The sequence below is a fragment of the Salvelinus fontinalis genome, chromosome 2 (assembly GCF_029448725.1).
Source record: "Salvelinus fontinalis isolate EN_2023a chromosome 2, ASM2944872v1, whole genome shotgun sequence".
NCBI lineage: Eukaryota > Metazoa > Chordata > Actinopteri > Salmoniformes > Salmonidae > Salvelinus > Salvelinus fontinalis.
The window spans coordinates 35,522,249-35,550,026 of NC_074666.1; the positions used below are offsets into that span (position 1 = coordinate 35,522,249).

The following is a 27,778-nucleotide window of genomic DNA, read 5'->3' on the forward strand; positions in this document are numbered from 1 at the left end:
GCATCCATTATGAAGGAAGTTAAGAGGTAGTTTCACGAGCTAATATTAACTCAATGACTGGAAGTCTATGGCATCTACTAGCATGCTAGCAGTTATCCTAGACTTAAAGTCATTGTGCTAACACTACTTAGCAACTTCCTTCAACCTGCACGCAGTCAAACAGGTATCCACGAGTTAATCTGACTGGGGAAATAGAAAAGGCCTAGAAAAATCCTGAAGTATCTCTTTAAGCCTAGTCCTGCATAAAAAAAAAAATTAAATGGAAAATGTGTCTCTTCCTTGTTGTAACCAACAATTGTTTTTTACCACAAACCTGATAGTCCTCCTCTGTGATGAAGAGGTTGCTAAGTGCTTCATTGACAGACTTGTTGTTGTGGTTCTGTACTGAGCGCAGGTAGGGCTTGACCAGGGGCAGCTGTTTCACCTGGACCACACACACACACACCGTTGATTACTAGAACTGCATTCATTTTAAGCAGAGCACTGTACTATACATATTGTTTCACAGTCTTAGAGTAACTACTATAAAAGGTATCAATGCTTCAGTTTCCTGTGTTGGCAGATAGGGGACAGAGAGCTTGTCTCACCTTGCTGAAGAAGTTGACAGCACGGGAGTGGTCCAGTCTGGGGGACAGCACAATGAGCAGGTCATTCAGTAACAACGGCTTGAACTCCAAATAGAACTGAGTTGCTTTGTAATACAGCTCCACGTTGGCCACCTACATAGTCACAGGAAAGAGAGTAAAGGAGAGATTGTCATGTATGAAAGTATTATGAAGAGAAGCCAATATGCATGTACAATTTTGACATTTTACTTTTTAAACTGTTTAATCTATTGTTGATGTCCTTTGTTTTATAATTGTAAGTGTATTGAGAGGTTTCAACGTAGTTTAAAAAAAAGAAACACTGAACAATATCACATTAAGTCAAGCTTTGTCATAGTTCCCACACAGCAATGACTGGTACCTTGGTGATAATGTCTTTGAACTGGCCCTCCTTCCAGGCGTCTGTGGGGTGGTTCATCATGGTGATGATGGCATTGTCAAACTCCTCGTACTTATCGTACAGGAACACCAGCTCCGCCCACAGGTGAGCCTGCTCCGCCGCCCGCAGAACCTTTGGAATGTTGACTCTGGACCAGAAGAGCTCTAGGTGCTCCCTCATCTTCTGGGGTTTGAATTTGGAGTAGAGGATGGCCAGCTCAGTGAACATGCCCATGTGAGCCCGCTCCAGCCCCAGGGCTGCCTCCAGCATGGTGATCAGCTCCTCAAAGTAAGCACGGTCCTGAACATGGGGGGAGGGGGAATTGGTTAAAGGTGGTTATGTGTTTGTAGAGGTAAAGCATTAAGAGGTTCTAAAGCACCAAATGTGATTGTTCAGAGAGTGTGTGGAGAGAGGTGGACGAAATTAGGATTTTTCAAGTTGACTACACTGAAAACACATTTAATACAAACAACCATGACAGCGTCTAGCAGCAAGAAGGATAAGGTGCATCGAGACCGAGTGGGTCGTGTGTGTATCAGTCTTACCTGGTAGTAGTTGATGAGTTCCTCCAGTTCATCAGCATGCACCACGATGTGGAGGCCACACATCTGGGCCAGACGGAATTCCTTCCCATCCACGCAAGCGAAGCACACCTCCTTCCAGGTCCTAGTGCTGTTGGCCTTGCGCGCCCCATCTACCGCCGCCTGGTACTCCCCGAGGTGAACCAGGGTGGACGCCAGGCGGCCGAAGTTGGACACGTTGTTGTACAGTAACTTGGCCGCGTCGTACATTTTCTCGTCGTAACAGCGGTCGCCGACCTTAGGTGAGAGGAGAATCGTATGACTGTCAATCAACATCTTACATAAGGAGTTGTTCGGGACAACTAATGATTTCCTGGTGAACTAGGAGCGAAAAATCATATCACCGTTTAATATAGCAGTCAGGCCTACAGCACCCGTTGTACGCAGTCAGGCCTACAGCACCCGTTGTACGCAGTCAGGCCTACAGCACCCGTTGTACGCAGTCAGGCCTACAGCACCCGTTGTACGCAGTCAGGCCTACAGCACCCGTTGTACGCAGTCAGGCCTACAGCACCCGTTGTACGCAGTCAGGCCTACAGCACCCGTTGTACGCAGTCAGGCCTACAGCACCCGTTGTACGCAGTCAGGCCTACAGCACCCGTTGTACGCAGTCAGGCCTACAGCACCCGTTGTACGCAGTCAGGCCTACAGCACCCGTTGTACGCAGTCAGGCCTACAGTACCCGTTGTACGCAGTCGGGCCTATAGTAACAGTACCCGTTGTACGCAGTCGGGCCTACAGTAACAGTACCCGTTGTACGCAGTCGGGCCTACAGTAAAAGTACCCGTTGTACGCAGTCGGGCCTACAGTAAAAGTACCCGTTGTACGCAGTCAGGGCTATAGTAACAGTACCCGTTGTACGCAGTCAGGCCTATAGTAACAGTACCCGTTGTATGCAGTCAGGCCTATAGTAACAGTACCCGTTGTATGCAGTCAGGCCTATAGTAACAGTACCCGTTGTACGCAGTCGGGCCTACAGTAACAGTACCCGTTGTACGCAGTCGGGCCTACAGTAAAAGTACCCGTTGTACGCAGTCGGGCCTACAGTAAAAGTACCCGTTGTACGCAGTCAGGGCTATAGTAACAGTACCCGTTGTACGCAGTCAGGCCTATAGTAACAGTACCCGTTGTATGCAGTCAGGCCTATAGTAACAGTACCCGTTGTATGCAGTCAGGCCTATAGTAACAGTACCCGTTGTATGCAGTCAGGCCTATAGTAACAGTACCTGTGGTATGCAGTCAGGCCTATAGTAACAGTACCTGTGGTATGCAGTCAGGCCTATAGTAACAGTACCCTGTTGTATGCAATTTGGTCTACAGTACCCGTTGGATGCAACGAAGTATTAAAAACCTGGATAGCTTACTCTAGGTCTTTGCCAATAAGAGTTTTTGAAGCCACCATAATCCTACTCCTTTCAGGGCTTTGGAAAGAAGCTATTCAGGGAAAAAATTATATCCCCACATTAAAATAGCCAACAATGTCACAATGTGCGGCATATGGATGCAGCCAGCACCAATTCAAGGCATGTTGGAAAACATTTGATATGAAAGCACCAAAATTAACTTTTTCTATCTGAGACCGACTGCTCCTGACAGCGTGTGGTACTGTGTAACCATAGCAACGCATGTAAGCAAATGTCTGTGTATTGTGTGTATGTACAATTGAACTGCTGTTCTTGTGGATTTTCTAATAGTCCTTTCAACTGTTGAACAAATATTCTGCATTGACAATGAATGTAGTTAAAGCTAGCAGGCAGCCTAGTACCTACATGACATAGTGTACAAAACAAGACCACCGGTGAACCCAGTGTTTTTTATAGTGTGAGTGAATCTGGTCTTAGGCTTTTGTACTAAGCGTCATTTAGTGATCTTGACTATTGCAATGTCTATGTATTGGCTTCACGGGGGAGTAACTTTACACCAGATTGAGCTTAAATTGGTCAGCAATATTGAAAACATTTATGGGATAATGGATTATCTTCTCCAGCTTTACTTTATACAATCGACATTGTGTTGCTTTGTAGTGTAGAGAGTTGAGCACATGTTTACATTTCAACAGCTACAGGTTTTGGTCGATTAATATGTATTTTTTTCATTATACACTAATACATACTTTTTTAAACACCACATAGTATTGTATGAAATGAACTGAAGCCAATCATTTCTCAAAAATGGCAAATTAAAAACATTGGAGTATTTTAGTTCTTATGTCGCAATGCCCACTAAAACAACCTTTTTATTTGTCCTTGAAACATTATTGAAATACTGTAAAGTGGGAGCGTAATAATGAACAGTGACTTCAGAACAGCGCCCGCTATCAGTCATCTCGTGAATACATACTCAGTGGCCAGTTAATTAGGTACAGTACATGTATTGATTTGTCTACAGTACCTGTTGGATGTGGGCGTTGTTGGGTCCGTTGATGAACTCCTCCAGCTCAGCCAGGCGGTTGGTCTTGGCCAGGGCGAAGATAAGCTCTGTCTCCACATAGGACTCCCGGGCCTTCTTACGAGCCATCTGAAGGAACTTCACCAGGTCCTCCCAGTTACCTAACACACACACACACACACACACACCAGAACAACCATTAGTCAGCTAAGAGAGGCTGGGAGTCTTACAGTACCTTGGATCCTGAGGTCAGTCAGTCAGTGAGCCAATGATGATTACAGAAAGTCACCAAAAACAGCTGGGCATTTTGCAGACTATTCACTGACTTTGGGTGATTTTACCAATTCAAATGCCCATTATCCCACCCTGCCCCCACCTATGGTTTGCCCCACCATCCTTACCACTCTGGTCGGCGGCCTGTACCACCTCCATGTAGGCAGAGGGGTCGTCAGCCTTGATGTAGGAGTCAATGGCCTCCTTGACCAGGCCCTTCTGCAGCTGAGCCTTGGCCAGCTGGCTCCACACGGCTGGCTCGTTGCAACGCTCAGCAAACTCATAGGCCCGGTCCAGGTTCCCAATGTGCTCAATCAGAACCTGGGGAGGAGCGACAACAGGGGAGTCAACATCACAGGAAATCAGACGGTGTGTGTCAATCATGTTGACTAGCTTCCTTTTCTCAACACCTTTCCTTTATTAGATCTTTTTTTATACCACCTTTTTATTTTTTGTTGGTGGGGGGGGGGGTTTAAAGGTACATTATCTATTTACATTTAAGTTTAGAAATCATGTACCCGTAGGCTGTCACGCAAAACAAGAAAAAAACTGAAATACATAGTTTAAGTAATAATAAAATCAGTATAAACAGGAAAGGTTAAAATCCCAACCTCCTCATACGCTATCTTTCACCTGTCTGATATCCCCTTCCCTACCTTTCACCTGTTTGATATCCCCTCCCCTATCTTTCACCTGTTTGATATCCCCTCCCCTATCTTTCACCTGTCCAATACTTTCAGATCAGTGATACTGAACGTAAGGAGAGGGGGAATGGAAGCTCAAGCGACACAAGACTACTGACATTGAGACAGCCATAAGAGAGATAGAAAGGCGTGATATGACTACTCCATGGAGTTTGTGGGGGTTAGGGTTCATCTCTCACCTGCACAGCGGATGTGTTGACGTCAAACTTCTTGAAGATAGCGAATGCCTCCTCGAAGAGCTCGTTGCTGATGGCGATGTTGGCTATGTCTGGGGCGTCATAATTATCCAGGCGGTTGATGTACTCCATTACACGGGTACGGTCCGCCTTTATGGCCGTCAGGATCAGCAGGTTCTGCAGGTTTCTTGACCAACACACAAACTATCCTCAGTATTGACACACAAAAACACCATTTAATCATGCACCATCCCGGAATTCACCGTAGTGAGGTTCAGCAATTGTATGTGTAAAGTTGATTTTAAGTGTACTTTAAATAAAGTTTGATTTGGAAAACTATAACAAAGATGGAAAGAAGACCGAGAGAGAAGACACACAATGGACAGCCCAGCCTACAGTGAGCACAGGTATCAGAGCACTAAGAGCTCTGTTACCTGTGTTCACTGAAGACTGAGTTATCCAGTACGATCTTCTCCAGCAGCTCAATGAGTTCGTTGGGCAAGTCTGCAGTCATGAAGGCCTTGACTGTGACTGACACCTCCTCTGGGTCCTGGGTCTCAGACAGGGCGGTCTGCACCACCTGACAGGGAGGGAAAAAGAGATTTAGACAGGGTCATGAGTAGACGCATGAACCTCAAACTCCTTTATTGTTTACAGTAGGGTTCGGCCCAATTCCACTCTCAATTGAAGAAGTGAACTGAAATTCAATGAATTAACTGAAATCCTAGTAGAAAACTTAGGTCAATTTACAATTCATAAATTGTACAGAAAATCAACCCTGGTTCAGAGATGGCACAGGGTTAACAGAAAGATGGGGGTCCTACCTGGTCGATGAGTGGTCTTCTGAAGGGGTTGGTCTCCAGCAGCACGCTGGCCCACAGGTCCGGGTCCCTGCGACGTACCAGGTAGCGAGACAGACTCTTGAACAGGGAGTTCTCATTGCACACCTGAGAGGAAACAAAGAGAACACAGTTACTCCACCAGGCTCTCACCTCACATTCTGAAATAACATAATATGTAGGGTATTCCCAGTATTGCTTTTCCCTGTTCAATGATTTTAACCAAAGAAAGTCTATTCTTTGGTTTCAGATCAGTGATACTGAACGCGAAAGTCGGTTAAAATCAGGCATAACAACGTAGATAATTTATCACGCAATGCCTTTCTGTAACAAATGTAATTATATATGAAACTATTTCCTATAAGAAAGAGGAGAGGAAGAATAGACTACTGACATTGATGAGTTCCTGGTCACACTGTCCTCTCTCGTAGGCCACGCAGGCCAGGTGGGGGTCCCTCTTCTCACAGTACTTGCCCACCACGCGGCTGTCGTAGTAGGGGTTCTCACGCAGGAAGCGCTCAGGGTTGTTGTTACTGTCGATGTAGATCTTGGCCAGGGCATTGTGGGTAGCGGGCTCCTCACAGCCCTCATGGATACGGGCCTCCAGCCAGGGCAGGAGAAGCTTCAGCCTGAAAGAAAAGGAGGGGAGAGAGAAAGAGAGGGAGAGATGAGCCTGCTGACTACTACTGATAACGCAGCTAGTATAGTAAAGACTAAGTTATAAAGACAGTTTTGTTCTGATAATCTGGTGTTTGAAGAGGTCGGGAGCTTGGGGCTGACGTACCAGCTACATTTCACCCCTCTAACTACTGGTTATTTTTTGCCATCTGATGAGAAGGGGTTGTTGTACCTGTTCCTCTTCTCCACCTCGGCCACCAGTTCGTCAGTGGAGAACTGTCCTCTGACCACCAGGATCAGACTCTTAATGACGTCCTCAGAACAGTCCACGTCCAGAAGCCCTCCTATCACCACCGGCAGACGGCTGGGGTTCACCTAACACACATACGTGTCAATATCCTGCACACACATTCCTGGACACTGCATTTTGAGGGTGGGGGTGTTTTTCGAGTGTGCTAATAAATATAGTTTCTGTAGTTAGAATCTGAGAATATCAAGTTTGAAAGTTGGTACATTTTGGAAATGTAGACAAGTATTGTCTCAGAGATGCTTGCTAGTGTGTGAGTTTGACTTACTTTCTGCACGTAGATCTCAATGTATTTCTGCAGGTTGTTGCGGTACAGGTAGAGGACCAGGTCGTGGACAAAGTCGAAGCGGTCACACACAATGATGAGCGGGAGCTGGTCGGTAAGCTTGGCCTCCTGTCCAATCACAGAGCAGGGGGAGGGGTCAAGGTTAGTTTGACATGAGACTACACCTGATCACAGCCAAACCTGACACGCAAAACCACTAGTATTGAAGCTTTGAAATGTTTTTTATTTTTAGTTCCTGTATGTTTAGATGTTAAGTAGCAAAGAATGTAGCAAGTGGTTCAATGTTAAAATCCGAGCAATAAGTTTGACTAATCTTTTGGGGGTCATACAACCACTAATGTACTAATGATAAAATACATAATAGAATCACTTAATGAAATTGGGAAGTTATTTCCAGTTAAAACGATCCTGCGCGAGTGATTTGAAAATTAGACATCAAGAACGTAACTCGAACGACAAACGGGAGGCATCACACTTTGAGAGGTTAGAAGATGGTTAAGTACCGCAAACATTTTGTTTGAGTTGACAGAAGAAAAGGCAAAAAAGGAGAGAAACAAAAAGAAAACCCTATAGTATGGCTCAATCACACATGTACAGACCTAGGACTCCATCTGCAGGTACTACTGAGCTACTGCCACACACTACCAAAATTCCACTCCAGAACAAACAACTTTTATAAAACGTGCAATAAACATAAAGCATTTATACAAGGAATTGGCAACTAGTTCTCATTCTAAGAAATAGCCTAAGCATCTTCTTATCCAGGTACTTGATTTCAATATCTAAACTAAGTGAACAAGCGTCGTTGTTCAAACAGTTGGAGAAGGACAGGAGGATGTATTCATAACCGTTCAACTGTTCTTTCTAATGTGTTAGCAAGCAAATAACTCTTAGGTTGGCTACACTTTAAATATGAAGATAAGCTGGCTACTTAAAAAAAATATATATATATTTCATCGACAGACTTGAATACCAGATTATTGCAACAAAAGAAATCTGGTTAAAATATTTTGTTAAAATAATTGTATTATTAGTGGGTCTTATGGTTGTGGAAGGCTTATATTTAGCCTAGGTATAATTTTGCATGCAGTTTATTGACCTTTAAATTGCGCAAAAGTTTCTTTAGAGATTTATTTTTATTTCAGATAAATTAAGTGGGCACCCCTTCAAATTAGTAGATTTGACTACTTCAACCACACCAGTTGCATAAAATTGAGCACACAGCCATGCAATTTCCATAGACGTTGTCAGTAGAATGGGCCTTACTGAAGAGCTGAGTGTCTTTCAACGTGGCACTTTCATAGGATGGCATTTTTCCAACAAGTCAGTTCATCAAATTTCTGCCCTGCTAGAGCTGCCCCGGTCAACTGTAAGTGCTGCTATTGTGCAGTGGAAACGTGTAGGAGCAACAACGGCTCTGCCGCGAAGTGGTAGGCCACAAGAACAGAACAGGACCGCGAAAAAAATAGTCTGTCCTCGATTGCGACACTCACTCCCGACCTCCAAACTGCCTCTGGAAGCAACGTCAGCACAAGAACTGTTCGCCGGGAGCTTCATTAAATGGGTTTCCATGGCCAAGCAACTGTACACAAGCCTAAGATCACCATGCACAATGGCAAGCATCGGCTGGAGTGGTGTAAAGCTCACTGCCGTTCAACTCTGGAGCAGTGGAAATGCGTTCTCTGGCGTGTTGAATCACGTTTCACCATCTGGCAATCTGACGGATTAATCTGGGTTTGGTGGATGCTAGGAGAAAGCTACCTGCCCGCATGCAGCGCCAATTGTAAAGTTTGGTGGAGGAGGAACAATTGTTTTTCCATGGTTAGGGTTAGGCCACTTAGTATGAGTTAAGATTTCCCTTCACTGGAACTATCAATTATGTGCTTCCAACTTTGTAGCAACAGTTTGGGGAAGGCCCTTTCCTGTTTCAGCATGACAATTCCCCCATGCACAAAGCGAGGTCCATACAGTAATGGATTGTTGAGATCGTGTAGAAGAACAAATGGTCTGCAGAGCCCTGACCTCACCCAAGCGAACCCCTTTGGGATGAATAAGAACACCGACTGAGCCATGATTCAGTGCCCGACCTTACTAATGCTCTTAGTAAGGTGGCTGAATGTAAGCAAGTCCCCGCAGCAATGTTACAACATCTAGTGGAAAGCCTTCCCAGAAGAGTGGAGGCTGTTATAGCAGCAAAGGGGGGACCAACTCCATATTAATGCCCATGATTTGGAATGAGACATTCAACGAGCAGCTGTCCACATACTTGTATATATCGTGAATCTCCCATATATGTAGGAAAAAAAATAAAATAAAAAGAGATTGGATTTATAGGCCATATTTCCCAGACCTAGTACAGCAGCTGGTTGTGTCTTACTCGTAATACATATCCCAGGTTTAATCCTGTAGCTCTAGAAGTCAAGTGTGGAGTGAAAATAAAATAGTAAGGGAGTCCTGCACTTGGGGATAGATGTATCTGGTACATATCCTTGCATTCCAGACAACAGAAAAGCACAAGAGATAATAACCGGCATCACTTCTTACCATTGAAAGAAAAATGAAAGTGTTTCACGAATGCTAGTGTTAGCAGGCCGATATACATATTAATAGGATTGACAGAGGTTTTGTAAATTTAATTTCAATATAATTTCTAAATTTAAAACCATGTCATCATTGATTTTCAGCGACAGAACGGTCTGGACATCTAGGGGATCAACCGACTGAACACACGAGCACAGACGAGAGAGAATGAAAGAATAAAGTTAAACTAAAGAAAGACAGAAAGGAGAGAAAAGTAAAAACGAAAAGGGAGAGTACAGTACATCTTCAGTCAGTTACATTTCACCTCCCTCTAGATACCTTCTCCCCCCAGACTCCATATTCTACCTTGAGGAAGTTCTTGACTCGTTCTGGGTCGTAGCAGTTGCTCTCTCTGCAGATCCTCTCCACCTCTTTGATCTGTCCCGTCTTGCAGGCAGCCTGGATGTACTTGAAGTGGACCTCTGCATCCTGGCTGAAGTTAACAATGGAACCCAGGAAGTAGAACAGACCTGGGACACCATGGAGACAATGTCAGTCAGGAGGAAATACAGTACCAGAGACCATGTCAGTCACTTCAGGACATTTTTAATGTCACATGCACTTCTTGCAAACTCAAAAACCAACAATGCAATAATCAATAACAATGTAATACTAGAAAAAAAAAACATGAGAAATATGAAGAACACAATAAGCGTGTTCTATAGTACACATTTTGCTGGGAAAATAGAACAGCGATTACGAGAGGGCTGCTTCTGCCCCCCAAGAGACCGGAGCAGACGACTACTGTCACCATCTCATCGCCCCTTGTTTGATTAAATGTACGTCACACTTCAGGCTATAATTACAAAACAGCCAGAATTAGCTGATAAAGATTATTTTAAATGGACTCTTCCCTTTGTGATTTTGACAAATGGCATTGTCCCTAACACTTTCCACCATGTTTGTTTTGGACAATTGAAAACAGTGGCTCTCGCTCTCACTTAGTTTATTAAGCTGTAGCTCCATTATGATTGGCCACCTCGTCTCTAGTCTACCCTGAGCCTAAGAAGGTCCAGCCCAGTCCCAGTGTCCACCCCTCCAGGCCATTCTATTGAGTCGATCAACAATCCTGCTGCCTCTGGCCTACTTGGGCATATAGCTGGAAGAGTGATCCAACAGGGTTCCAGACTATCTTTTTCCACTGCCGTCACTGGTGCTACCAACTTTTTCCAGTTGATGGCACCAGCACGATTTGGTCGCACCAATTTTTGATCTGACCCGTCTCTCATAATGTGCCTGTATTCCATACAGAACCAGGCTAATAATGACAAACGACCTTTAAAAATTAGCATTCCCTTGCAGGGCTTGACATTCAGGTACATTTGCCAGGGCCCTTAAAAAATCAGTTTTATCTTCTGGTAAATTACATTTACCCGGGTTAGTTTTTCCCTGTTTCCGAGTTCAGGTTTTCACTCAAAATCACACTTTTTAATAGAAACAAATTTATTGACGTTCTAAGTCTACAACAATGCTTAAACCACATCAGGAGACCAACTCTGAGGTCTGGGAATAATAATTATTTAAAAAAATGTGAAGGGTGTAGTTCCCCTTTAACTTCTTTGGGACAGGTGGGCAGTATTGAGTAGCTTGGATAAAAAGGTGCCCAGAGTAAACTGCCTGCTACTCTGTCCTAAAAGCTAGAATATGCATATAATTAGTAGATTTGGATAGAAAACACCAACGTTTCTAAAACTGTTTGAATGATGTCTGTGAGTATAACAGAACTCATGTCAGGCAAAAACCTGAGAAAAAATCCAACCAGGAAGTGGGAAATCGTAGTGTAGTGTTCGTAGTGTTTCAACTCTTTGCCTATCCAAGATAGTGGAAATGTGGTCATATTGCACTTCCTAAGGCTTCCACTAGATGTCAACAGTCTTAGAACCTTGTTTGATGCTTCTACTATAAAGGAGGGGGGAATGAGAGGGGATTGAGTTAGAGGTCTGGTAGAGTGCCACGAGCTGGTCATGCACATTCACATGAGGTAGCTTGCGTTCCATTGCATTTCTGAAGACAAAGGAGTTCTCCGGTTGGAACATTATTGAAGATTTATGATAAAAACATCCTAAAGATGGATTCTATACTTAGTTTGACATGTTTCTACGAACTGTAATATGACTTTGTCTGAACTTTCACCTGGTCGTCAGTTTGGATTGTGTACTAAAAGCGCAAACAAAAGGTGGTGTTTGGACATAAATGGACTTATCGAACAAATCAAACATTTATTGTGGAACTGGGATTCCTGGGAGTGCATTCTGATGAAGATCATCAAAGGTAAGTGAATATTTATAATGCTATTTCTGACTTTGTTGACTCTACAACATGGCGGATATCTTTGGCTTGTTTGGGCTCTGAGCGCTGTACTCAGACTAATGCATGGCGTGCTTTTTTGAAATCTGACAGAGCGGTTGCATTAAGGAAAAGTTTATATAAAGTTCTATGCATAATACATGTATTTATCAACATTTATAATGAGTATTTCTGTAAATTGATGTGGCTCTCTGCAAAATCACTGGATGTTTTGGAAGCAAAACATCACTGAACTTCACGCGCCAATGTAAACTGAGATTTTTGGATATAAATATGAACTTTATCGAACAAAACATACTTGTATTGTGTAACATGAAGTCCTATGAGTGTCATCTGTTGAAGATCAAAGGTTAGTGATTCATTTTCTCTATTTATGCTTTTTGTGACTCATGGCTGTGTTTTTGGCTGTGTTTTTCTGTGGCTATGTACTGACCTAACAATCGTTTGGTGTGCTTTCGTCGTAAAGCCTTTTTGAAATCTGACAAGTTGGCTGGATACACAACAAGTGTAGCTTTAATTTGGTGTATTGCATGTGTGATTTCATGAAAGTTTAATTTATTTGAATTTGGCGCTCTGCATTTTCACTGGATGTTGGCAATGCGGGACGCTAGAGGTTAATTCAATTGCACACCTAGCAAGAGACTGCTGTGTGTGGCTAGCTATGTTTTGTAATGTCAAATGTTGTGTAGGCTACATGTGAAGGCAGAGTATGCAAAACAAATGCCCAGCGATTGTTACAAATCATCATGATATCATTGTGTCAGGTAGGCCTACTTTGCAGACAACATTTAATTAGGAAGGTTCTTTGGGAAACTTTCAGAAATGTTCATTCAAACAGCGCATGACTGAATTGTGCATTGCCAAGATTCAACAAAGACTTTTTCAATACCGAGACAATAAAATAAAAGCAAATTGTGAACCAAAAAGTAACGTGACCAGCTACATATTTGCGCTGGCACCCTAGCGACCAATAAAAATAAATGGTATCGCACTGCTAAGTCAAAGGGTCGCAAATGCAAGTGTTTTGATCACAGTCTCGAACCCTGTCCGAGGAAGGGAAGTGTAAAATAGTGTGCGTGGCTGTATGTCTCACCCTCGAAGCTCTTGAAGGACTCGAAGAGCTCAGTTAGGGAGTTGGTGGAGAGCTGCTCGTGGTACTTGGAGGCCACCTGGACACAGATCTGCAGGTTCTGACGGATGTTGGCAGACAACATGGCCCTCAGGCACTCTAGAGAGTCCTCCACTGAGAGGGAGCCAAAGAAATTCACCAGCCACTAAGGGGAGGGAGAGAGGGAAGAGAGACAGACAGATAAAGAGAAAGGGAGGAGGTTGAGAGACAGAAAGGGAGGAGATGAAAAGGGGTGGGGCATGAGAGAAGAAAGTAGGGTCAGAGTTAGATAGTGTCATGAGGAAGTACACGACAGTCACATTCATCTAGCTGTGTTAATTGAAACTAATGTGACATGGTTATTTTTTTTTACACTAGCTGACACATGAGGGGGGACTGGCCTGAGTACTGCTGTCATACCTCTGGGTTGAGCAAGTGTGTGTGCACCACGGCCCGCTTGATGTCGTACAGGTCGGTGTAGTGCTCCAGAGCCCTCTGCAGCAGGCCAGCCTTCTCACACAGCTGGGCTATGTGGGCACGGTCGTAGTTGGTGAACATCTGGTTGCCCAGGATGGCATCAGCAACCTACAGAGAAGGATACGCATGGAACAGTGTTGAAGTGTGAATGTCAGTTATGGTCTCGTTCGTTTTCAGGGCAACCGAATATTTGACTATCATATCCTCATCTAAATGTAAGGGGGGTGGGGTGTGTACCTGTGGGGCGTGCATGAGGTTCATCTCCAGTAGGCGTGTCTGCAGCGGCCCCTCAGATGGCCTGTTGTTCTTCAGGGCGTCCAATAGGAATGAGGTACACTGCTGGATCAGGTTATACTCCATGAACACATCCACGATCTGAACAGACAGGGGACACGAGAGTAACAACATAACTGTCAACAGACACAGAAATACACTACTTACAATGAGTATTTGAAACTCTTGATTTAGCTTTGAGATTGCACTTTTGGGAGTATTTAATTGGTTCCATTGTACCAGTCAAACTAAATCAAGTGCATCCTAATTTTGACCAATGTATTTGACCCAGATCTGATCAGCACATTGACAGTTCAGAGTAGACAGTCCTGCCAAGCACAGACAGAAGGAGTATAATAGTGGAGAGTGAATGACGTGGATGAGAGATGGCATGCTCTCGTCTAGGTTCTGTTCCCCTCTCCCTCAAACTCTCCCTCTATCCTAACATGCTGACTAGACCGGGAGCATGCGTGCGCCATAGCACGCATTTTGCTGTTGCTAGCTAATTTGTCCTGGGATATAAACATTGAGTTGTTATTTTACCTGAAATGCACAAGGTCCTCTACTCTGACAATTAATATACAGTAAAAAAGTGTAAACCGAGTTCGTTTCTAGTAATCTCTCCTCCTTCAGGCTTCTTCTACGGTCTTTATATGGCGGCTGGCAACCAACTTTAAGGTGCATTACCACTACCAACTGGACTGGAGTGTGGACCTCAGTTCATATTTCAATTACCCACGTGGGTATATGCTACTAAAAAACAATGAGACGGGAAAGCGGGACTTGCAGCGCGTCAAGCGACACAAATGGAACCAAGTTCTATTTTAGCGCCTGGCTACGCAGACACTCGTTGACGCGCACGAGCAGTGTAGGTGCAAAACAAATGTACACAATCATTGTAACGCGAGCGGTGTGATCAGCATGTTAGCCTTCCCTCATCTCTCCCTTACGTCTTCCTCCTTCACCCCTCTCATCTTCCCCCTATATCTCATCCCTCTCCCACTCATCCTACCTCTTCCCCACCCCTACCACCAACCTGTGTGATGTCAGCCAGAGGCTCTTCGTCCTGGACCAGCATCTGTGAGAACTGCAGGCCCTGTTCTGGACTGATCCTCATCACGTTCCTCAGCAGGAAGATCCAGTCTGGAGTGTAGCCCACCTACCGACACAGGAAGAGCAAGACAATAGTTACATTTACCAATGCACCATCCTACTCAACGTACATATTTAGAGTATGTATTAATTTCTTTATTTTTTAAACCCTCTTTCATTGTCACTTCACGTACCTTTCATTCATACATCAAGTATCTAGCTAATGAAAGCTAAAGCCCTCCTTCCAACCCCCATTTGGCCTCAAAGAAGCCGACCCCATTCTAAAGCCCCACTCGGGATGCTAATATACAGCTCATCCACTTCCTCAACTGTGTCATAAGGAAACCAAACCAAGGAAAGGAAACAAGATCATCAACAGAACTCCATCTCAGAGTGAAAACGTACCTTCTTGGCGTACAGGACTATCTTGGGGAACTGTCCGGTCTCAGCGAAGCACTGGATGACCTTGTTGGGTACGTTGGCCCTCAGGTAGACGGAGAGAGCCAGGGTGGGGTCCACTGACTTCACCAGGTCGCCCAGCTCCTCAGAACATTCCAGCTGAGAAGAAACAAACTGTTAGTTTCACCACAAGTACCCTACAGGCGAGAGAACATACTTTATCATGTTTGGAATATAAATGTTTCTATTGTGCGTGATTTTTAACACATTAAACATTCACAAATAGTGTGAAGCAGAAAACTATGGGGGGGAAACATTGAGACCGACTACGGAGCCACCCATATTCCCCAGCGCTCTCTGGAGGGGGAGAATTATTATTATTTTTTTAACTCTTCAAATGCTCAGCATAGCAAACAGATTGCCTCACGTCAAAGAAAAGACAAACAACCCAGATGACTGGGGAGATATGAACATGGACACACACAGTTCAGGAAAGGCCTCTTCCTACAGGAAGTCAGATAACCATCTCCCCCCTTTCTCGGAGACAGACACACCTTGTCCTCTTTGAGCCACTTCTCCAGCAGCTGCTTGCGTCCCTGCTGTAGGACGGGCCTGCACAGCTCCAGGGACTCAAACTTGTTGAGCTGGCCCTGGTCCAGCAGGATGCCAAAGTACTGCAGCAGGGGAGATGTCTGGCCCGGCTGGGCTGGCACACTCTGGAACTTACGGATGGTGTCTGGAGTACGCAGGATACCCTGGAGGGGAGAGCAAAGTGGAGACGGAACAACAAGACATGGGTGGAGGGGGTCTGCTGCAGTTTATATACACAGAGCGATACTGCTGATGCATGGCTGTGAGAGGGTTTTGCTAGCAACATATTGTACATAGAAACACATACATGCTGGAGACAAACTATTCATTGTTTGTATTTGCATATCGAAAGTCTCTCGTGATCAAGTGAACTTCTAATCACTTTGATAGTGTATTGATGTAACATGATATGGACATCAGTAAGTTTACTTCCATTAAATCACAGTGATGTGATCAGACATCCCCTGTAGAGAGACCCTGTACTGTTTCTATACAAGTTACCTTTGGTGCATTGGCAGCCACCTTGGCAGCCTCAGAGTAGTTTCCCCCAGCAAACAGGTTGTTGAACTTGCGTGCGAACAGCTCCTCGGCCCCGGCTAGGTTGTTACGGACAGCCATGCGCAGAGCCAGGTCTGGGTTCTGGAGCACATTGGTGATATAGGGGATGATGTTCTCCTCCTCCACACACACCGACAGGACCTGGAGAGGACATGGGTATGAGACAAGTTTGAACATAAACATAGGACCCAATAGTTGGTTCTTGGCCCCACTGGGTATCGTTTAAGACTGGGTTCGATGACAAGAAACGTTAACTTTGTTGAACTGGCCTTGTCTCAAGAAAACCCAAAAGGCTTATTTTTATTTTGCTTTGAGCGTTAGAGCTTTAACCCTTCCCACTTGTAGGATTGTTCGCATTGTTGTTTTCTTATGTCTTTTCCTTGTTTCCTCTTTAGTTCAGTCTCTTGGCTGTGGGAGGGTTCTCAAATGGTTGAGGGACAGCTATTGGGGAACTGTGGGGGGATCTTGGAGGGTTCGGGTTCACGTTTTTTGGCCTGGTGGGAGAACTGTCAACGTGCCCTTGAGCAGGGTATTGACCCTGGATGCTTCTGTGTGTCGCTCTGAATGGGAATCTGTTGGATGACTGGTATGGTGTAGTTGTTGAAAGGCTTCACTGCAAGTATATTGTATGTTTAGGATATTCAATCAAATTAAAATAAATAAAAAACCTTCCCACTAGTGCCAATTGGCCTGTATGGATAGGGCTAAATTGAAATATGGAAAGCATACACATAACCATGGTAGCAACTAATAAAAGGGAACAGTTTTGACATTATGGGAAATTTATAAAGGGGAGGACAAAAGTTCAGACACAAGACTGAATCCAAACATTACACTTGATTTGTACATTTAACGTACTTTTACGCATTTTTGATAACGAAACCTGAAAATATTCAGTAATATATTCTAGGAAAATGTGGGGTAAGTGCAACATAAGACAAACAAATATGGGTTAGAGTGAGAGGACTAACTTGTGTCTCCAAATGGCCACACATCTCTGCAAAGTGTGCAGTTCCTAAGTAATTACAGTTCCTAAGTAATAAGGTGTTTTTCTGAGCTCTCCTAGCTGTGCCATTGAGGAACAAGAGCAAGCACACTTGTAGTTGTTTGGAACACAGCCCTGTTGTTGTTGTTGTTGTGCAATCCAACGGTCCATTATAAATCATAATCTGGATCAGGTGGGCATCATTTGAAAGCTTGTTCTAGTACCACCATGACTAGCTAAATACGATCTTACGGTGTTAGGCTTTCACAAGGCAAATCGTCATTTCGAAGCATATAGAATCGAGTCATTAATGCAAATTTGTCACAATACAACAAACATAGGCTCATTCTGTTCAGGACAACCCAGGGTATAACTACAAGTCATCTTGTAACTAAGTCAAACACTGATCATAAACATTGACACTGTATATGACATGAGTTTCATGATATGGAAATGTGAAGTGCACATTTGGACTCGCAGGTGTTTGGCTTGCTTGTATGACATCAAAGTGGTATTAATTATAATCCTCAATGTATCATCTTTCAAAATACATAGTCCTCTTAACTTACAGCATTTCCCTCACTAAGACAACAAAAAATGTTGAGCGAGGGGCTCAAGTTCAGAACGGCTGTCAGTCAAAACCCATACAGAGCTGTGAAGTGGAGACCCTGAGCTCTGACATGTATAGCGTGTTACTGTACAGCCCTTGTGTTACAATTTAGGCGCTTATCAGTGCCCAAATCAGCCATTTTCAACCTGCATACCGGTATGCGTGTAAGGGGCAACATTTACATGGGGCTGACAGAAAATGATATTTCAGTTTAAACTAAATCAATAACAAAACATTGCTCTACTGATCCTTTTCTCTTCATCTCAATAGTGTTTGACCTACTTGTTGACAGGGGGGTGTATCTATTATCCAGCTACAATGGCATCTGTTCTTGTACATGGTTCTCATTGAAGGACATGTAGAGATGCCAGCATATGCTCCAGGTCAGGTTCCTAACAGACAGGACGGTAGATGGTAGGCCAGAGATCTGTAACAGTGTGTAAGGCAATCCCATCCACAGCGTCACAAGTAAACAAAGGACACAGCCATGTGTGGAAAGGATGAAGAGGGAGAGGTGTTCGCTTTCTGCTGGAGAGACGGCACTAGCTAACCATTTGTTTGTTCGCTCTTTGTACTTTTCCTCCACCAACCCACTTAACTATGGAGAACTGGCAAACAATCAGGTGGGAGAGGAAAGTCTGGGCCGGACTTGGATACTTTCTAAACGGATTAGGGTTAATGAGGGCCTATGTTTAATTATCGGTGGTGTAAAGTACTCAAGTAAAAATACTTTAAAGAATTACTTAAGTTGTTTTTTGGGGTATCTTGATTTGACAACTTACTTCACTACATCCCTAAATAAAATAATGGCCTTTACACTCCATCCATTTTCACTGACACCCAAAAGTACTCATTGCATTTTGAATGCTTAGCAGGAAAGGAAAATGGTCTAATTCACACACTTATCAAGAAAACTTCCCTGGTCATCTCTACTGCCTCTGATCTGGAGGATTCACTAAACACAAATGCTTGTATGTAAATAATGTCTGACTTGTGCACCTGGCTATCATTTTTATTTTGCTCAATATGGAATTTGATACTTACATTTATTTTAGCAATTACATGTACTTTTGATACTTAACTATATTTAAAACCAAATACTTTTAGAATTTTACTGGATGACTTTCACTTGAGTCATTTTCTATTAAGGTATCTTTACCCAAGTATGACAATTGGGTACTTTTTCCACCACTGTTGATTATCTCTATGTACACTCAGCTGGTAATGGGCTACATTTGGTTATTATGGAATATATTTTTAAAAACTAATATAATTTAGCAAAGTAAGAATCTATTCAAAATTGCCTCTACCACATATCAATAACAAAATCCATGTGTGTATAGTGCGTATGTTATCGTGTGTTTGTTTGCATGTGTATGTTGCTTCAATGTTCTGTAAGGTGCATTTGTATCTTTTTTTTTTAATCAAAATGTTACTGCTGGCATGAGTTACTTGATGTGGAATGGAGTTCCATTTAGTCAAGGCTCTATGTAGTACTGCGCCTCCCATAGTCTGTTCTGGACTGGGAGACTGAAGAGACCTCAAGTGGCATGTCTTGTGGGGTATGCGTGGGTGTCCGAGCTGTGTGCCAGTAGTTCAAACAGACAGCTCGGTGCATTCAGCTTGACAACACTTCTTACAAAAACAAGAACTGATGAAGTCAATCTCTCCTCCACTTTGAGCCAGGAGAGATTGACATGCATATTATACATGTTAGCCCTCTGAGTGAATCCAAGGGCCAGCCGCGCTGTCCTGTTCTGAGCCAAATGCAATTTTCCTATGTCCCTCTTTGTGGCACCTGACCACATGACTGAACAGTAGTCCAGGTGCAACAAAATTAGGGCCTGTAGGACCTGCCTTGTTGATAAAGTGCTGTTCTGCATTAACAGCATTATTATAGACAAACTCCTTCCCATCCTAGCTACTGTTGTATCAATCCGTTTTGACCATGACAGTTTATAATCCAAGCAGTTTAGTGTCCTCTATTTGCTCAATTACCACATTATTTATTACAATATTTAGTTACGGTTTAGTTAATGATTTGTCCCAAATACAATGTTTTTAGTTTGAAATATTTAGGACTAACTTATTCCTTGCCACCCATTCTGAAACTATCTGCAGCTCTTTGTTAAGTGTTGCTGTAGTGGCTGACATGTATAGTGTTGAGTCATCCGCATACATAGACACACTGGCCTTACTCAAAGCCAGTGGCATGTCATTAGTAAAGAATGGGAAAAAAGGTGCTTAGACAGCTGCCTTGGGGAATTCCTGTTTCTACCTGGATTATGTTGGAGGCTTCCATTAAATAACACCCTCTGTTCTGTTAGACAGGTAAAGCTTTACCCACAATATAGCAGGGGGTTTAAAGTCATAACGCATATGTTTTTCCAGCAAGACTGCTTGATAATGTCAAAAGCCGCACTGAAGTCTAACAAAACAGCCCCCCCAATCTTTTTATCATCAATTTCTCTCAGCCAATCACTCATTTGTGTAAGTGCTGTGCTTGTTGAATGTCCTTCCCTATATGCGTACTGAAAGTATGTTGTCAATTTGTTTACTGTAAAATAGCACTCTCTGGTCAAACAATTTCCCCAGATGTTTACTAAGGGTTGGTAACAGGCTGATTGGTCAGCTATTTGAGCCAATAAAGGGGGCTTAAATATTCTTGGGTAGTGGAATGACTTTAGCTTCCCTCCAGGCCTGAGGGCACACACTTTCTATTAGGCTTAAATTGAAGATATGTAAAATAGGAGTGGCAATATCGTTCGCTATTATCCTCAGTAATTTCCCATCCAAGTGTCAGACCCCAGGGGCTTGTCATTGTTGATAAACCATTTTTTCACCTCTCCCACGCTTACTTTACTGAATTCAAAATTACATAATTTGGTCAGATATACTTGATGTGTAGTGTCAGCATTTGTTGCTGGAATGTCATGCCTAAGTATGTTAATCTTGCCAAGGAAATGGCCTCTGCTCCATCTGTAGTGGCCTATACTCTCACCAACAGGCAGCAGATTCAGGGCCTGTCAAAAGCCATCAGCGTCATTGAGTTAGTGCACTCACAACCATCTATGACGGACATTGCATAGACTGCACCAGACTCAGCTAGCTAAACCACATACTGTATTACACATGCAAATTAAACCACACACGTTTTTACTTTTAGGAGCTTTGAGATGGCTGTGACGAAAACAGAATTGAAATGCACCGAGGGCAACAAGGCGTATTAGGCTAAACTAACTGTTCTGGGAGCAGGCCGTGGGTTGGGGCTGGTACATGGTAATGATGGTAAATGCATCATTAGTGTGACAGTAACATGTGTCTCTGGTGGTATGTTCTATGTGGGGGACTGGAGAGAGGAGGAGCCCAACGATAACAAGCGCAGCAGGTCACTGCCCACAGCTGTTAACAGGCATGACTACACCTCATTCTCCCCTTCACTCAGAGGGGTCAGAAAGACCATTCCCCTAATAATATCATTGGGATAATAAAGGCGGGTGGGATGGAGGGAAAGAAAAGAGTAGTAAAATTATAGCTTCTTTGTGGAAATGTGCCCTCTCTCCACCTGTGTGTGTCTGTTGAATAGCGGAAACCTGGTTATAGAGATTTACCACCCCAAATTACTCACCTTTTCTCGGGATATATAACTGAGAAACCAGTAAATTATAATTTATTATTCATGAAATGGAACTTTAAATGATAGTCAATGTCTAAATCAGGCTTCTCTACGGCCTCTGCATAATTAATCATCAACGCTCTGGGTGGGGACAGACAGCCCATCTCGCTATGGAGCGCAGTTCAACGCATGTAGACCTATCAACTCATAATGGTAACTTTTTTTCTTGTGACAGGTAGGCATGCATTTGCTGCAGCATAGTCTGTGCTACAGTAATAAAGACCAAATATGCCTCTAATTCACTACTCTTTTCTCTCCATCAACTCAATTCAAATTGCATCTAAAATAGATCCTGTTCAAGAATGAGATGTCCTAGCTTACCCCTTTCAGGTAATAAATTCAATGCAGTATTAGCCTTACATTTAGCTAATTAATAATAGGTTATGCATAATAAGCTTCTAACTTACAGCCTTGTCACTTGTGCAATACGTACGCATGGCACGCACCTGTGCTCTGCTGGCCTCTCCCCTTAAAAAACACTTCGTAGCTCTTCAAGTCCCATGTAGGAAAAGCTAGACTAGTATAGCTTGCTGGATATTGTTTTTTTTAGCATTTCTTATACCAATAAATTATTCAAATAATAATTGCCGAATGTTAAATACTGAGAGAGAGCTGCCGCTTTTAAGGTGCGGGACTCTAACCCGGAAGCTTACAAGAAATCCAGCTATGCCCTGTGACGAACCATCAAACAGGCAAAGCATCAATACAGGACTAAGATTGAATCATACTACCCCGGCTCCAATGCTCATCTTATGTGGCAGGGCTTGCAAACTATAAGACTACAAAAGGGAATCCCAGCCGCGAGCTGCCCAGTGACACGAGCCTACCAGACGAGCTAAATAACTACTATGCTCGCTTCGAGGCAAGCAACACTGAGGCATGCATGAGCGCATCAGCTGTTCCAGACGACTGTGTGGTCATGCTCTCCATAGCCGACGTGAGTTAGACCTTTAAACAGGTCAACATACACAAGGCTGTGGGGCCAGACGGATTACCAGGACGTGTGCTCCAGGCATGTGCTGACCAACTGGCATTTTCAACATGTCCCTGATTGAGTCTGTAATACCAACATGTTTCAAGCAGACCACCATAGTCCCTGTGCCCAAGAACACAAAGGCAACCTGCCTAAATGACTACAGACCCGTAGCACTCACGTCCGTAGCCATGAAGTGCTTTGAAAGGTTGGTAATGGCTCAACACCATTATCCCAGAAACCCTAGACCTACTCCAATTCGCATACCGCCCAAACAGATCCACAGATGATGCAATCTCTATTGCACTCCACACTGCCCTTTCCCACCTGGACAAAAGCAGAACACCTATGTGAGAATGCTATTCATTGACTACAGCTCAGCGTTCAACACCATAGTACCCTCAAAGCGCATCACTAAGCTAAAGATCCTGGGACTAAACACCTTCCTCTGCAACTGGATCTTGGACTTCCTGATGGGCCACCCCCAGGTGGTGAGGGTAGGTAGCAACACATCTGCCACACTGATCCTCAACACTGGAGCTCCCCAGGGGTGCGTGCTCAGTCCCCTCCTGTACTCCCTATTCACCCACGACTGCATGGCCAGGCACAACTCCAACACCATCATTAAGTTTGCAGACGACACAACAGTGGTAGGCCTGATCACCGACAAGACAGCCTATAGGGAGGAGGTCAGAGACCTGGCCGGGTGGTGCCAGAATAACCACCTATCCCTCAACGTAACCAAGATTAAGGAGATGATTGTAGACTACAGGAAAAGGAGGACTGAGCACGCCCCCATTCTCATCGACGGGGCTGTAGTGGAGCAGGTTGAGAGCTTCAAGTTCCTTGGTGTCCACATCAACAAACTAGAATGGTCCAAACACACCAAGACCGTCGTGAAGAGGGCACTCAGGAGACTGAAAAGATTTGGCATGGGTCCTGAGATCCTCAAAAGGTTCTACAGCTTCAACATCGAGAGCATCCTGACTGGTTGCATCACTGCCTGGTACGGCAATTGCCCGGCTTCTGACCGCAAGGCACTACAGAGGGTAGTGCGTACGGCCCAGTACATCACTGAGGCTAAGCTGCCTGCCATCCAGGACCTCTACACCAGGCGGTGTCAGAGTTAAAGCCCTAAAAATCGTCAAAGACCCCAGCCACCCCAGTCAGACTGTTCTCTCTACTACCACATGGCAAACGGTACCGGAGTGCCAAGTCTAGGACAAATAGGCTTCTCAACAGTTTTTACCACCAAGCCATAAGACTCCTGAACAGGTAATCAAATGGCTACCCGGACTATTTGCATTGTGTGCCCCCCCCAACCAACCAACCCCTCTTCTTACGGTGCTGCTACTCTGTTGATCATATATGCATTGTCACTTTAACCATATCTACATACTACCAAAAATCAGCCTGACTAACCGGTGTCTGTATGTAGCCTCACTACTTTTATAGCTTGTCTTCTTACTGTTGTTTTATTTCTTTACCTACCTATTATTCACCTAATACGTTTTTTGCACTATTGGTTAGAGCCTGTAAGTAAGCATTTCACTAAGGTCTACCTACACCTGTTGTATTTCGGCACACGTGACAAATAAACTTTGATTTGATGTGCATAATTCCAATCAATATAACACAATACAGTAACACAGTTCACACTCAAAAAGACTGGCCTACTGGAGCTGGTTTCATTTAATTACCCAAGAAAGCATATAGCTAGCTACATCCATGGGCTTTTGTGTTTTTCTGTCATGACATCATATTTATTGGATAACCACACAATGCTTTGGGCTTTTTTGGGCTTGGGCTCATTAATTGTATTTAATGTCTGGCTTAGGTTTGAATTTTGGATCAAAGCTCTAATCAAATCCAAACAAAAGCCTATTTATATGCCAGATAATGCTTTTGAACAACACTTCCGGTGTTGGCGGGAAATACCAGTTTACCCGGAAAAGTGATTGATTCTCGGAATGTAACATTTGTAAAATACCTGGAAAATATTAAAACCTAGTGTGTGTGTGGAGGGGTATGTATAGACGTCAGTAGTGGCTAGAGGCAGAGATGAGCTGTGAGTCAAACCTTAGTGGCTACAGAGAGCAGTGACATTATCAACCGTAAACACAACTGGTTCTGACAGTTAAAGTCCTCACATTACCCTCTTTTTCTCTCCCCCTTTTCTCTTTTTCCCCCCTAATTACTGCAGGCCAGCTCTGTGCTGCAGCTCTTTTTGCAGGGAATCCTCCATCTCAAGGCCAGTCAGTGCCTGTGTAACTGTGTTCCTGTGCCTGGTTGCAGACGCAGCAACTTGGACCCTGGCCCCATGACGCACACAAGGGGGAAGAGCATAGGCAAGCCCAACCCCACAGCTCTTCCCCCTGACACACACACACACACACAGGTGGAAGAGGAGAGGCGAGCCCAAACCCACAGCTCTCTGTGTGGGACTCAGTGATGGAGAAGACAACCACTGTAGGACCTGCTAAGCTGGCATCCCTATTACCAAGGCATTATGCTTTTCGGCTATTTCAATTAATTCCAACTAATGAGCAATCAAACCACACATGACGACTGTGCCCTCGCATTCCAACTCCAGCAAGCTAGGCTCCATCTTCAGCAGACAAAGGGAAGCAAATTTATACACCCATCAAACGTTCCACTGACAGGAGGAGAGGATTAGGCCTAAATATTTCCACTGCCATTCATTTACCTTAGACCTAGTCAAGTGGAGGCTGTTCCCCAGCCAACCAGACAGACAGTGGCCTATTATTATACCCGTCTACTACAGAGTTTTTCCTATAATCTTTTTCAGCAGCAGAGGCAGTTAGCGGGGGCGGGGCATACATCCTGCAGAGTTAGCGGGGGCGGTGCATACATCTACATGACAATATATATATATATATATACACACACTTATATATTTTTGCAGTGGCGTTGATTTAAATGCATATAGGGTAAAAACTGTACAGTATCCCCAGCCTGACAGTGTCTCTATGCCATTATCATACAAACTACAGCCAGTGTCTCTACTCACTGCTCTATAGAAGCCCTAGCCAGTGTCTATCTGTGTGCTCTAAGCTCTAAGCTCCAGCAATGAATGTCTGAAAGAGTGCGTCTCAGATCAGTTTCCCCTCAATAATGCATGTGGTCTGTGGCCTGGCTGGAACATTATTCATCAGTAAGATGGATGCTGTTATCCTGCTGTAATGCCTTCACAGTGGAGGGGTGTCTGTGTGTGTGTTGGGGGGGGGGATCTCTCTCTGGATCACCTGTGAAACTCTACATCTTTGATTATTTATAATGAACGGACACCTCCTTGCTTAGATGGAGTCCTCTGACAACAGCGACGACAGGCCGTTCGCTCACCTCCAGTTCTTGTTATCATCTATCCACTGCTGCTGCTTACCATTGAAAACATGATTGGATATGAAAGAGGGTGGGATTATTAATGATTGTCTTATTGAGTCTTAGATGTGGTGGTGGGGGGTATTATTTTGGGTGCTGCTGTATGTATTCTAGACCCAGCCTTCTCCTCCTCTGGTGTCCCGAGAGGCACTGTATAATGTATGGAAAGCAGAGCAGTATTGAACCAGTGGTGGTATAGTAATGAGGGACAAGGCTGGTTTCAGTGGAGCACATCAATAGTTACAACGCTAGGATTACAACTAGATTCATCTAGCTGAATGGATTATAATGTAGTGTGCACTACAAATTGTTACATACAAAAGAGGGGGTGTAAAATAATCAACACATTTGTGGTGATGCGAGTTCTCTTTACACTGGAAAATGCTATGAGTGTCAGGGAAAAAATGAAAATAAAACCAAGCCATATCTGTTATTTCTGTCTTTCCAAGAATGTTGTGATAGAGGAAGATGGTAAAGGTAGAGGGGTGGTATCTGTACCTGTCCTTTCCTGTTGACCCCGATGATCCCAGCGGTGGCTTCGTGTGGGGCCGTGACAAAGATGGTCTCCCCGCTAATCCTGTTCATGTAGATGCAGGTGCCAGTCTCCAGGTCGTACAGGTGGATGTAGCCATATTTGGTGATGAGGAACACCACGTCCTGCTTGGTGCTTATCTGAGAGGGAAAAGTCAGATTAAAAAACAAGATAGAGAAGCAAAATGTGTAAAGTGTAACATATGTAAAAGCAGAGTATTCTAAGGTCGTACAAAATAATCCCTTCAAGGGCAGTACAGGTGTCTTTCATTCATTCATTTATTAAATTTTATTCATTCATGAAAATAAAAGTCAAAGTATTAGAGCTCTACTCTTCTAGTGCTAATACATTCCTGTGCTAATCATTAGCCCCCTCCCCTACTACAGTGCCTTCAGAAAGTATTCACACCACTCAACCTATCCTAATTTGTTGTGTTAAAACCTGAATTTATAAAACTGATTAAACTCAGGTTTGTTTGTCACTGGCCTAAACACAATAACCCATAATGTGGAATTATATTTTTAGACATTTTTACAAATTAATTAACAATGAAAAGCTGAAATGTCTTGTATTCAACCCCCTTGTTATAGCAAGCCTAAATAAGTTCAGGAGTAAAAATGTTCTTAACAAGTCACATAAGTTGCATTGGCTCTGTATCCAATAATAGTGTTGAACATGATTTTTGAATGACTACCTCATCTCTGTTCCCGACACATACAGATACTTGTACTGTCACGCAGTTGAGCAGTAAATTTCAGACACAGATCCAACCACAAAGACCAGAAAGGTTTTCCAATGCCTCGCATAGGGTACCAATGGGGGAAAAATTATAATATCCCTTTAAGCATGGTTTATTTATTCATCACACTTTGGATGGTCTATCAATATACCCAGTCACTACAAAGTTACAGGCGTCCTTCCTAACTCAGTTGCCGGAGAGGAAGGAAACCACTCAGAGATATCACCATGAGGCCAAAGGTGACTTTCAAACAGAGTTTAATGGTTGTGATGAGAAAACTGAGGCTGGATCAACAACATTGTACTTACGCCACAATACTA

The 27,778-nt window shown here is 43.7% G+C and overlaps 1 protein-coding gene across 1 annotated transcript in view; it reads right to left on the reverse strand.

The window, feature by feature from the left end:
- The window catches only part of cltca (clathrin, heavy chain a (Hc)), a 64,253-nt gene that overhangs the window by 8,540 nt on the left and 27,935 nt on the right, over window positions 1-27,778 (reverse strand). The window contains exons 6-26 of the mRNA XM_055873185.1: window positions 26,686-26,859; window positions 16,485-16,682; window positions 15,947-16,147; window positions 15,399-15,551; window positions 14,938-15,060; window positions 13,866-14,003; window positions 13,572-13,736; window positions 13,137-13,317; window positions 10,043-10,206; window positions 7,139-7,264; window positions 6,796-6,938; window positions 6,340-6,574; window positions 5,931-6,053; window positions 5,541-5,686; window positions 5,110-5,293; window positions 4,355-4,547; window positions 3,957-4,114; window positions 1,530-1,802; window positions 967-1,284; window positions 588-719; window positions 314-424 (exon numbers count right to left, since the gene is read on the reverse strand). Coding sequence (XP_055729160.1) covers window positions 314-424; window positions 588-719; window positions 967-1,284; window positions 1,530-1,802; window positions 3,957-4,114; window positions 4,355-4,547; window positions 5,110-5,293; window positions 5,541-5,686; window positions 5,931-6,053; window positions 6,340-6,574; window positions 6,796-6,938; window positions 7,139-7,264; window positions 10,043-10,206; window positions 13,137-13,317; window positions 13,572-13,736; window positions 13,866-14,003; window positions 14,938-15,060; window positions 15,399-15,551; window positions 15,947-16,147; window positions 16,485-16,682; window positions 26,686-26,859 — 3,639 coding nt within the window. The remainder of the gene's footprint in view (window positions 1-313; window positions 425-587; window positions 720-966; window positions 1,285-1,529; window positions 1,803-3,956; window positions 4,115-4,354; window positions 4,548-5,109; window positions 5,294-5,540; window positions 5,687-5,930; window positions 6,054-6,339; window positions 6,575-6,795; window positions 6,939-7,138; window positions 7,265-10,042; window positions 10,207-13,136; window positions 13,318-13,571; window positions 13,737-13,865; window positions 14,004-14,937; window positions 15,061-15,398; window positions 15,552-15,946; window positions 16,148-16,484; window positions 16,683-26,685; window positions 26,860-27,778) is intronic.